General features: G+C 44.6%; 1 protein-coding gene across 15 annotated transcripts in view; it reads left to right on the forward strand.

Moving 5' to 3' along the window:
* MYLK (myosin light chain kinase) overlaps positions 1 to 13,241 on the forward strand; it is a 265,973-nt gene that overhangs the window by 135,449 nt on the left and 117,283 nt on the right. For all 15 annotated transcript variants that reach the window (XM_067738675.1, XM_067738679.1, XM_067738673.1 and 12 more), the window contains one exon: positions 12,656 to 12,704. In XM_067738675.1, the coding sequence (XP_067594776.1) occupies positions 12,656 to 12,704 (49 nt within the window). The remainder of the gene's footprint in view (positions 1 to 12,655; positions 12,705 to 13,241) is intronic.

Below are 13,241 nucleotides of genomic sequence, written 5' to 3' on the forward strand. Positions count from 1 at the left end.
TAACACTGATTAGTTATTTTGCCTTCTTTTTCCTTCGTACTTAAATAAAATTCTGTTAAGTTTATTAACTTTAAAAATTCCAGGAAAACATTTGACCATAAGTAAAACTGTTCCTTTTGCTGCCGGCGTATCTCCCACGTGCTGAAGGCACTCCACTGGCGAGAACATTTCCAGTTCAGGCCACTGGCGGCTGCTTAAAGCCCTGATGTCTAAAAGGACATGTGGGTTCGTCAGACCCTCAGAAATATGGCAAGGTTCCCTCCACCCTTCCAGGCCTTTCTAAGGGCTTATAAACCAGAGGGTCAGACTCATTTCTCCTCTCTCAGAAAACAATCCTCCCAACCTGGTTTTCAGGGGACACTGTGTGCCAGAGAAGGTTCCAGAAGGGGGCGAGGTGTACCTCGGCCAGTGTTTTTCTTGTTCGCTTGCATCATGAAAGGACAGACAGGCTGTTTCACAGAATAGAATATGCATAGTTTGGATACTTTCCCCAAATTCTTTAACTGAGTGACGCATTCCTTTTAATGGCCTTCAAGTACCTGTGGGCTGGGGCATTGCACATGGAAGGTGGCCCCTGATCACTCTCTGAATGACCCTCGTCTCGGCCAGTTCTGATGCTGTGCTTTCCCCTACAGTATACACTTTTCAATGCCCAAACTTTGAGTTGAGGCCCCCAAATAAAAATTACTTTATCCCCTTGTATTAGTCAACCCAGGCTGCCAATACAAAATACCACAGACTGCATGGCTTAAATAACAGATGAATTTTCTCACAGTTCTGGAAGCTGGAAGTTCAAGATCAGTCCAGCAGGATTTGGTTTCTGGTGAAGGCTCTTTTCCTGGCTTGCAGAGAGCCACCTTCTTCCTGTGTCCTCACATGGTGGAGAGAGGGAACTCTCATGTCGCTTCTTCTTCTTCTTCTAAGGGCCCCACCCTTAGGACCTCACTGAACCTTTGTCACCTCCTCACAGGCCCTGTCTTCAAATACAGTGGCATTGTGTGGGGTGAGGGCTTCAACATATGAATTTGGGTGGGGACACAAAAATGTAGTCTATAACACCCCTTTTCTGATTTTCTATTTGGAGCTGGGGAAACGGGGAATCAGAGGTTCAGGGTTCTGGTCCCAACTTTTGCCGGTCAATGTGCGACTTTAAACTCTGGATCTCTGTTTCTGTAGAATAAAGGGTTTGAATTCAGCGGTCTCTACAACCTGGGCTAGCCCTTGTTTTTTGTGATCCATTGTAAAGGAAGGGAGTGGGTTAGGAGTACAGGAGAGCTATATAAAACCCAGGTCGTATGAAACCTTTTTTTTTGTTGTTCCCATCAGTGAGGACATTAGATCTGATGTCTCAACTAAGCAGGAAAATTTTTATTAGGTCATGGTACTCAGGGCAGAGGAAAAGAAAGAAGGCAGGAGAACTGTAGCAAATGAGAGAAGGCTAAGGCTCTCAGCCCTGCGCCCTCCCCTTTGGTTTCAATTTGAGATCATCGAAGATGCTTTATGCCTTCTAACCCTAGGAGGTAGAGAATGACCTAAAGGCTGCAGTACCTTTAAATGTGAATGGCCCTGTATACTTTCTGCTTCTGCATCAGAGGCCAGTTTCAGCCCATGTGTGGTTTGGGACTACCCCATAGACCATAGCCCTGGAAGGATCCACTCTGGTCTCTTATGCCGTGGATAAGCTGTTGACGGTGCCAGGCTAGCCCAAACCCTTGCAAAGGGAATCCAGCAGCCCTCCTGCTTCTCGCCAGCTCCCTGTGCTTTGCTTCTTAGAAGCTTATGCTTCTTATTCGGAAAGAGCAGAGCTTCAGGAATTAAGAGTATGACTCATGTATGGAGCCTTTTGACCCCCTAATGGTCAAGTTTAGAAGGCAGTGCTATCCAACGGTCTTGGATTTTAGCTCCACTCATTTCTGACTATGGGGAAATTAACCTTTCCGAACCTTGTTTCCTTTTCCGTAAACTGATGCTAATGGCTGCCCCGTGGGTTGTGTAAAGATCAGTGCAGCACTGACAAATAGTAGGCACTCAGTAAATGGTAACCTTGTGATGTTCAAACGTGGCATTAATATCCTGAGAACTACTTGCAGAGGGAAATCCTTGTGTGGAGAATAGAAGAGAAAGCTTTCTCCTCTGATTTCCTTTGGTAACCAGGGCCAAGAAGCATGTACTCTCCTCCTTGAGGGCAAGCATCTTCATGACAGGACCATTCATGACCTTGTGCAGCCCTAGTCTGAGCCCTGGAAAGGCTTTGTGTAGCCAGCCCTGACACTCACCTACCTCCAGAGGACTGGGCACAGAGCAGGGAAGAGACGCGGTGCCTGCTTTCTGGGAGCTTTCTGTATAACGTAGGGGCCACAGCCTGTTCTCTAGCCCCACACTGTCCAGAGAAATACAATTGCCCCTTGAACTATATGAGTTTGAACCTCGCAGGTTCACTTATATGGGGATCTTTTTTAATAGTAAATACCACAGTATTATACAGTCTGAGGTTGGTTGAGTCTGCAGTGTGGAACCGCAGACACAGAGGAACGACGAACGTGCAGAGGGCTGACTCTAAGTTGTACATGGATTTTCAACGGCGGGGAGGGTGGGCACCCCTGACCCCCTCATTGTTAAAGGGTCGACTGTATCATGTGAGCCACATGTGTCATCTCAAGTTTTCTAGTAGCCACAGTTTTTTTTAAAGTTGAAATCGAATTTAATGAAATACTTTAACTTAACGCAGTATATATAACGCAGTATATAAAACCCAGTATATCCAAGATACTATCATTTCAACATATAAAAATTATTTCTGAGATATTTTACATTCTTCAACATTTGCAGCGTATTTTACATGGTAACACATCTCAATTCAGACCAACCGTATTTCAAGAGCTCAATAACTACAGGTGACTAATGCCTACTGTACTGGACAGCACAGCTCTAGAAGCTTGAATAGGGATAAACAAGGCTTACACGGAGAAAAAGAGAAGCCCACGTTTAGGAACAAGGTGGCAGGTTGTCCTGGGCAATCACATCCACAGAGTGAACCTAGGGCCGTGGGGTGGAGTGAGGGGCGGGGCTGAAATGAGAGATTTGCCCGAGACGTGGTGGTCTGACTTTGAGAAGATCCTTTGTGTTTCAGGGACCAGAGAGTCACTTAAGTCATTTCGAGTAATAGAGGGTTAATTTTAAGGCCATGAGCTCAGGAACCCGGGGAAAGCCAAACTGGAGGCCCAGAGGTGATCGGGGCCTCAGGATGGCTCATACTCACCTTATAGGCTTGTTTAATGCAAATGCAAGGGCACCCAAATCACCTGGGGGAATCTTGTTAAAATGCAGATTCTGGTTCTGTAGGCCTAGAGTAGGGCCCAAGTGTCTGCACTTCTAACCAGCCCCTGGGTGGTGCCCGTGCTGCTGGTCCACAGGTCACACTTTGAGTAGCAAGGAAGGATTCAGTTACAGATGTGATATATTTTTCCTAGTACAAATGATTCTCAAATGTGAGCATTTGGGCAAGTGGTTGCCCTTTTGCAGACCCATGGTCACAGCAAGTGTCCTTAGGGTGACCATTTGTCCCAGCATGCCTGCTCTACCAATGTAATTATAAATAGAGCCTCCTTTGACTTTCAGAAGAGTCCCAGTTTGGATAATAAATTGCATGGTTACCCTAGTCATGATCAACATGTCTGGTGCACTGGGCAGTGAGTAAAGCTTTAAAGATGATGTTGAGAAATAAGGGCTTATTCTAGGGGAAGAGGAGTAGCAAGAGAGTGGAGAGCGATAGTTTCAGAGGAAGTGGATAAAGTTTATTTTCATCTCTGAAAAATAAATTCCAAGCCATTAACGACTCCGCCTAAGAGTGCAATGAACAACTGAAAAAATAACTTTAAAAATAGTGAATATGTATTCGCTGGGGAATAGATTCGGCCAGGGGCTCCTTCCTCTTGGGAGTTTTCTTTGAAATGAATAATTGGAGGTGGGGGGTAGTCAAAGACCTGTTTCCTCCCTCCTTTCTGGATCCAGCCTTGACCATCACTCTTTCTTCTCTATTAAGTACACTATCCTTCATGCAAATTCCTCCTCCTTCACCTCCATTCCTGGGTGATTCTTCCCCCAGCTCCCTCCCCTGTAGGTGATAGGTTCTGAGGCTGCCACTTTTGTCTCTGTGGAAAAGCAAAGACATGTCCCCTCATCTTGGAATGTCTCACACAAGCAAAGAGTGCATCCCTCTATCCATTGCCTCGTTCACCACTCTGTTTCTCTCTGTGTCAGGCCCAATTCAGACAGGCTGTCTGCCCCCTTGGAGTTTACTTCCAATGGGGAAAGAGAGACTATAAATAGGTAACAAATATCACTTTTGCAATAGAATTCAGTGCTCCCTGACCATGCGAGCAAAAGAGAGCCAGGTGGCAGGCCACCTAGAATGTGGCGGCAGAGAGGAGAGTGACCCCATGTCATGGGATTTAAGGGAGAAGACTGGCCTTAGTGACCGCTAGCCAAGCTATTCTGGTGCTGCTGGCACCAGCATTCTCTGGTGGTTTTGAATTTGTAGGAAATGCTTCTGCGCCATGTCTTTTGCTACTACCCTTTTCCAGGGTCAGACTTCTCAGATCCCTTCATTTTCACATTGGATTGAATTGATGACATTATATATTTGAGCCCATGTCTGTTTACAATGGCTGAGTTTTAAATTATTGTATTCCTCAAGAACATCTTCCGTGATTCTCCTTTTGTTTTGTTGTCCTCTTCTTTTGTACTGTCTTCTTTTACCTAAATTTTCTACCTTCTTAAAGATCTGTAATTGTATTTCCCATTTGTATTCTTTATAAACTCTTTTCAGTCTGTTATACTCACTGATGACTCTTCTTTCTGTAGGGGCATATGCCCTATTTTTTTTCTTACCCAGTCAGAATATTAAAATGTTCTGAGTTCTTGTCCTTTTCTGTCTCATCAATGGGAAAAATATAAATATGGTAGAGATGAAGATTATTCTTTTTGCCCCTCCAATCTCTTTGCCGTGAAACAGTTGTGTGTCAAGACTGCCTCACTTATTTGCTACACGGAAGAGTTAGGTGACAAATGACTTGGTCCCATTCTGTTCTGGAAGCACGCCTTCCAAATCTCCTTCTCCCTTCCCTCTTTTGTTTTCACCTTCCAGTTTCACTTTGCCTCTTTTTCCCTCCAAAATGCACGCCAGTACCCCTGGCTGGGCCAGCCGTCATCTTTTCTTCCCATCTCTAACTCCTCTACCCATTTCTCCCATCTCCACCCCCAGAGCTTTCCCAGTTGCTTGTAGTTCTAGCCTCTTCTTCATTCATCAGACCTCATTGCACGTGCTAACTTTGTGCTGGGATCTAAGAGCAGCAAGACTTGGTTATTGCTCTCAAGAGACTTTCTTGACCTCATATTTCATTGTCATGTTGCAGTTAAGCAACAACATCAGGCTGCATTTAGGAAGTGCTGGCTTTGTGCGGTGCCGTGTGGGAGATGAATGCTTTGTCAGATCCTTTCTGCAAGAACCTGGTTGGTCAGCTAAGACGTAGACACGTTAAAAGCTAAGTAAAAGCACAACCCCAAGGCAGCACAGGTTTGTTTGCCAAATGATTGGCACTTCCGCTCTGTAAACGTAGAGGAGGACGAGACATCTGGAGGCTGAAATGGTCTGCGGTATCTTCTTGGAGGAGGGGGGGCTTGGCTAGCCCGGACAGAGCGAGTGAGATTGGGATGGCAGATTATGATTCTGATGCTGGGGATGAGAGGAAGGTGGTTAAGAGTTAGGGCCTGGGGTGGAGGGTGGGGTGAGTAGACGGGCAGGAGCAGAGAGTAGTGGGAAATAAAGCTGAAGGACAGATTGGGAGGAGCCTGTGGGAGGTCTGGAGCACGAGGCGAGGCGGTTTTTAGAGTCACATCCGTTCCAGAGTATGAGTGGACGATTCTGCCCTTACTTGTTGCTTTTCCATTTTCCTACGGCATGTAGCTCTCCAGATGAACTGCTGTCCTTAGCCACAGCTTGAGGGACAGACCTACTATGTGCTTGCTTTGCTTCATGAATCTTTTTAACTTTACCTTCATTTTTCTGAACACATGGGTTTACTACAAGTATTACGATCACAGATTTTTCATGTGTTCCATTAGTCTTTGATACACCATCACTCTGCATGATCCCCAACAAAAATGGGTTGCTTATTAGTACAATGACTTTCTCCAGAACCATGCTTAAAGTAACCTTCCCCTATGCTGCACTTGCTCACTGGGTGGCTTCTGCTCAGACACCTGTACAGTAGCCACAGCCAGATGACTCCTACCACATCAGACCCACAAGTGGGGAGCGGCTCAAACCAGAGGTAAATTTCTCTTGGTTTCCTTCCTGATAAATTGATACAAGATCAGTCTTTATGACTTAAGTACTGAAGGGAATACCTGCTACTTGGCTTGGTGTCTTGGGAGGGAATCACAGTGGAAAGTGACTCTTGAGAAGTGAGATGGCATGCCTGTGCTCCTTGGCCTCAGAAAGAAGACTCTAAAGAAAACAGCTGTTTTGTCTCTGCAGAGGATCTAAATTCCTCTTCAGAGTACTTATGTAGGACAATTGAGAGATCGCTGGCCGCAATTTATTCAACTATTCCCCCCTCCAAAACAAAACTTCGTGTCACTACTCCTTTGAACTCATTGGGTAGGATATATGACTACCTTATCCATCCATGACCAGGAAGTAATTTGTCTTCTAAGTGGTGGATATTTTATTTCAACCGCCTGAGGAAGAACTGGTTCTTTAGTGCATCCGTTTCCTGGGGACCCAAATAGAACTCCTGAAATGTCTACTAGGCGCCCTGGGATAACCTCCTTAGCCTCTATGCAAGGATGTATGGTTGACCCTTGAATAACAGTTTTGAACTGCATGAGTCCACTTATATATGGATTTTTTTCCAATAAGTAGAGTACCTGTATTTTCATTTTACAGATATTTAAATTAACTTAGTGTGGGAGGAAGTTTGTGTTCAATTAGAGATCACAATATGCAGAATCAAAAGAACTAGGGTTTGAGTCCTGATTCTGCAGAACAGCTTCAGCTTCCTGCCCTTGGGTGAGTCATGTATCAATTCCTTCATTTTTGAGGCAGAGATAGAGTACGTGGATTTTCCACTGCACGGGGTTGGCATCCCTAACCACCGGGTTCTTCAAGCGTCAACTGTATTTGTTATTGAGTGTCATAGTGTAAGAATAATGTACATGTGCACATTCCAGTGAACGTGGACTGTGGCAGTGACCTCCAGAGCTCCCTGCCTGAGTGGAGGCTGTAGAGTGAACTGTTTATATAGGGTGAGGCCCCCATTTATACAGTGACAGGCAGCCCCTGGCCGAGGTGCATTAACATTTATGGTTAGGGCTTTAGTGCCCTCTGGAAGGCACAGCTGAAACCTTGACAGGTGATAACCCAAACCTCCTTTGGAAGCAGGGCAGCCCAGCCACCTCGTCATCCTCAAGTGCTCCCTCCCTCCGCTTCCCTGGTCAGTCACCAGATCCTGCTGTGCCAGTTCTCATTTGTCCCCACTGCCACCATCGTGGTCCTATCCACTCCGTCCTGTTGCACAGATTTCCAAATGGTCTCCCCAGTTCTACCCATACCCCACTCTAATCTCCGCATTGCTGCTGAAAATATCTTTCAAAGAATTTAGATGGGATTTTATCATTCCCTCCCTTCGAATCCTCCAATGATCCATCTTTAAACTGAAACTCAAGATCTTCAATAGGCCCTGCTCTGGGGTGTCCCCTCTCCCATCTTTGAAGCACTTTGCTTTTCTCTTAAGGCTCAAGTTTTATTCTAGCTTCTATTACACACATCAGTCTACTTGCTGAAGCTCTAACTAATGCCTTATGCATAATAGGGACTGAATCAGTGTTTTAGTACAGATGAGGTCTCAAGGATCCCATGTCATACAGCAGAAAATTGTTTTGACACCACACTTACAGTCATTTTTCCCCATTTTCTCTACTTCAGGGGTCTGTAACTTGTCTTGCTGTGTTATCTTCTTTTAAGGTTTCATTCTTTCTTTGTTATATAATGTCTTCTCTGTTATTTATCCTAACACGACTCTTTCTTTTTACTATACTAATTTTTTCTTTTTTTCTCTTTATTGAGATATAATTGACATATAACATTGCTAACACTACTTTTTATTCTAGCGTCCACCTGTATACCTGTGTTCCTTCATTTCCGTGACTACTTGTACAGTGTGTTTTTTGATCATTCACCTTCAAATCCAAACATGCATATGAGCCAGTGCAGGCATCTATTTCGTTATGTCTTCTAAAGTGCCTGGGCATTTACATTGAAATAGACATGCTTGAACATCTATTGATGTACACTATCGAAATATTGAAATTCCATATTGAAATAAACATTACTATACTTCCCTTTCCTTTTGTTTCTCCTTAACATTTTAGTCAGGGCTTTACATTTGTTTTCTTTTTGAAATTATATATACGGATGGTTAGCGGCAAATATTGATTCAACATGGCACAGGGGACATTGCTAAATACATGTTATAAAAAGTGGGTATTTGTTCTGATTGATTGAAGAACCAATATTTTAAGCAGTCCTTAAAATCTCCTTTGAAGTTGCCTGCAAGTGGGGTGACTGCTCCCTGGTTTGCCTGGACCAGTCCTGATTTTACTCCTGTTGTCCGGGCAGAATTATTAATTATGCCCCTTTCAGTGTCCAGAGTCTCTGTTTGGATGATAAATTATATCATCGCACCTTTTTAGAAGTATGTCTTCTTCTTACCATCATGATCACATTATTCCCCTTTCAGCAGCATTCTCTGTGTCTACTCAGTCTTTGACAAAATGTGCGTAGTACCTCCGCTATTGAACTTTTCATTCCTAAAACCTGCTAGCATCCTCTTTTACTCATTCTTGAAAAATCTGAGATGACTGTTTAAATACCTTTGGTGCCTTGGCCTTTTTTTCCCTCTCACTAACTCGATCCTGTCTTCACTAATTCTCTTAACCTACTCTTCTATTTTGGGCATTTCTACCTTAATCCCCTTTCCACTTATTTTTCTACATAGCCTTGCTGTTCTGCCAGATTTTCATACTTTCACAAAATTAATTTTGCCTTATCTGACAATTTGCAACTTCAAATTGTTGCCTATAAATAGACCCTGTTAGCTATTTTAGCCCCAATTCTCTGTTTGCTTTGATGTATGTCTCTGGTGTTGACACACATTAAGATGAGCATTCCTCAATTCCATTTTTAGCTGACTGCTTTATATGTTGCCTTTGGATTGTACCATAAACTGCTCTTACTCTGATACAGAAGTACCTCCAAACAGCACACTTTTGGTATTCTTTGAGGAAATGCCATATTTTTGCTCTATCTTTTAAGGAGTAGAGGAATTTTAGCCTTTGGATTAAGACATTTAGCTCCCAAGAGTTTTAAAGATTCTTAGTATAATTTTTTTATTGTGATAAAATACATATTACATAAAATTTGCCATTTTAACCCTTTTAAAGCATGCAACTCAATGGCATTAAGTACATTCACAATGGTGTGCAGCGATCACCACTGTCTAGCCCCAGAACTTTTCATCACCCCAAACAGAAACCCCACACCCATTGAGCAGTCACTCTACTCCCCCCTCCCCCAGCCCCCGGCAACCACTCAATCTGCCTTCTGTCTCTGTGGATTTGCTGCTTCAGAACATTTCATATGAATGGAATCATACATTTTTTGTGTGTCTGGCTTTTTTCACTTAGCAGAAATTTTCAGGGTTAATCTTTGTTGTAGCACGTATCATTATTTCTCTGCATGGCTGAATAATATTTCATTGTATAGATAGACCTTATATTGTTTATCCATTCATCTGTTGATCAGTCTAATTTTTTAAATTAATTATTTATTTCTATTAAAGTATAGTTGATTTACAATATCGTGTTGGTTTCAGGTGTACAGCGCAGTGATTCACTTATATGTACACATATTCCTTTTCAGGTTCTTTTCCCTTATAGGTTATTACAGAATACTGAGTGTAGTTCCTTGTGCTGTACAGTAGGTCCTTGTTGGTTATCTATTGACCAGTCTAATTTTTATCAGATCTTTACCCCAATGTGAAATGAGTGGTACAGTAGCATGATAAGTGCAGTGAATGGTACCTGGATATTTTAGATGAGAGTCTTGGTGATTGGTGTGTGCCTAATGCTGTGGAATAGAGCATGTATAAGAGGCGATTACGTTTTGATATATTTTCTTCTGGTTGTTTCACTATGTTTGGGTATTGTATCTTATTTTTACCTGATTATGATCACATTGAATAGAAAATTTTGCATGCTGCTCTTTTTTTCATAAAATTCATTCGTTTAACAAATATTTGAATACCTACTATGTGCTGGGCACTGGCCTGGATACTTCTGAGGAATCAAAAGTTCTGGTGGGAGTATGGCTTGGGAGTTATTATGGATATTATTTAAAGCTATGGGACTAAGACCCCCCCGGGGAAGAGTCCATAGCACTGAGGAGAGGACCCAAGACTCAGCCCTAGGGTGCTCTCCGAGATAAAGTTCCAGAAGAGAAGGAGGTTGAGGAAGGAATAGGCAACCTGGTCAAAGCAGGAGAGTCTGGAGGAGAAAGTGCTTTGGAGAGGCGTGGCCCCTGCTGTCAAGTGCTACTGAGTGAGACTGTCAGAGGATTAACCACTGGGTTTGGCAAGATGGTGGTCGGAATGGAGCTCCGTGGAGTGGAGAGGATCACAGCCCAGCTGGAGTGTGCTGAAGAGCAAATGATATAATATTTTTAACATATTTCTGCATGTTTCATGTATTCTTAAACATAATTTGGTGGCAGAATACGATGTCTAATTGTACATTTTACTAAGCCACTTATTGTCTCCCTACTGTGTGACATTTATGTTGTTTCCAATATTTACTACTACAAACAAGACCAAAGTGAGTAGCTTTGTAAACTTTCTTTCCTACTTTTAGCATCGTTTCCTTTAACTGGAGAGACAGAAAGGAAGATGCTGATCTAAGAGCAGAGCATCTTTAAAGCTGATGATTCTCATTTGCTCAAATACCTTCTAAAAGCACTTCCTCCAGCGGTGTCCGAGGGACCCCAGCATCTTGACTGCAGTTGTCAGTTGGGCCTTCCCAGAGCAGGTCTCTCCTTTTATCAGCGTATAAATTCTTTTAACCTTGAACAGAGAATTGAATGACAACAACTAAACCCACATTATGGGATGAAAACTGTACACGGCTCACTAAATAGTTATGTTAAGCAGAATGCAGGTACAGCAAGTGTCAACCCATGTGGCATCACAGCTTACATGTGAGGCAGGCGTTGTTATTAACCCTTTTCCACTAAGGTCCTGGTATAACCTTCAACCAGATATGGCTGAGGGAGGTACTCAGCCATGACCTTCACCTTCCATTCCGATGTTCCTATGCATTCACATAGATGTGATCAGTGCTGGAATTTAAGGAAGTTTACCCTTTTCCGGGAGACACCCTGCAGATCTCCCATTACAGCTGCCTGCCGATATCAGGGAATGACTTCTACCCCTTCCATGCGTGCCTTGGGTGGAGTTTAATAAACATTCCCGGGCTTCCCTGGTGGCGCAGTGGTTGAGAGTCCGCCTGCTGATGCAGGGGATGCGGGTTCGTGCCCCGGTCCGGGAAGATCCCACATGCCGCGGAGCGGCTGGGCCCGTGAGCCATGGCCGCTGAGCCTGTGCGTCCGGAGCCTGTGCTCCGCAACGGGAGAGGCCACAACAGTGAGAGGCCCGCATACCGCCAAAAAAAAACAAAAACAAAAACATTCCCAGTGTGTCTCAGAAAGAGAACAGCTTCCAGGCTGATTGTTATCTCAAAGATGCCCTCCTCTCCCCCTCCCCATTCCTCAAAAACACCCCACTGCTGTATAGTCACCTCCTGGTCACGTTGGGTGAAGCCGCAGTTGGGTGAAGGAGCTGAGCCCAGCCGCCTTGCACAGTCTGCTGTTTAACTGCTTCCCTCCCAGCACAGCAGCCCCTCACCCAGGACTGGCAGTGCCCAGCGTCCCGCTGGTGCAGGTTCTGGGAGGTGCTGGCTGCTCTGGAGCTTGTCTCCTGTGATCTGCTCCATTCCAGCGGGACAGACCCTGCTGTTTGCTGGGCGTTAAGTGGAAGGGTGGCGTGGTGATTGGGTCAAAAAGGAGTAGATGTAGTAAGAGAGATGCATGTGCATCTCCCCTGTCCGTTCAACTGGCTCCTTTTCTGGAGAGGTCCTGATCGCCACAGATCATCCCCGAGTGGAAGGTCCAGGGGCATATAACCACTCAGCAGAATGGTGGAGTGTTCTAGAATAGGTAAACCGGGATGCTTTCCTGTACCATTACTGGCTCTGTGACTCAACTGGGCGACTTTATGTCTCCGAATGTCATTTTTTCTCACCCGTTTAAAAAAATAGAAGGATGTTGTAATACCAGCCTCCTTAAAGTATTGCAGGAAATCCGTGCGACGACGCATGTAAAGCGCCCACCATAGAGCCTGACCCAGTATGGGCTCGGTCAGGGTGAACTGTTCCGTCATTATCCGCGCCCCGCCCCCGCTGACTCTTTCTGGCTTTTGTTGCTCCCAGTGTGTGGCTCAGACCGGACTTTTCAAGCCTCTTTCTCTTTGTTTCCTACTTGCAGGGGGCTTTGTGAAGAAGCACGGTCAGCCTCTTGTTTCCAAAGCCTTGGGGTAAGTTCCAGGATGTCCAACCCAGCGTAAGGTCACTGGCGTTTCCTGAGGCCTTGGCAGAACAGCCTGGGGAGCAAGTCTTCTCAAACATCTTGGGTTGTGATAACTAAAGCGGGAGCCTATTGTGGTGTGATGTGTCAGTCACACGGCATCTCCTGACCTGGAGGCCTCTATGGATACCCCTTTGGCGAGTCCAGTTGCTAAATGCAAGTGGGCTATGTGGCCAGAGTCTGCAGGAGTCCCTAACAACCAAGGCAAATAGTCAGAAGACTTAAACAAGCAGACTTACAAGGGGCGGTCAGTATGTGAATTTCGTATGGCAAGTAAGCCTAAATTGGTGAGGGTAAGTAACAGTAGCTGCTGTAACAGGCAAGCCCCCAGATTGCAATGGCTCGACACAGGGAAAGGTGATTTCTTACTCAAGCAAAGTCAGTGCACATATTCTTGCACAGGTGGAAAACCTTCCTATCATCTTTCGGGGACCCAGGCTCCTTCTGTTTTGTGGCTCCATCGTCTCCTAGGCCTCGGAGCCTCAGC

Source organism: Pseudorca crassidens, chromosome 5, assembly GCF_039906515.1.
Source record: "Pseudorca crassidens isolate mPseCra1 chromosome 5, mPseCra1.hap1, whole genome shotgun sequence".
Lineage (NCBI taxonomy): Eukaryota > Metazoa > Chordata > Mammalia > Artiodactyla > Delphinidae > Pseudorca > Pseudorca crassidens.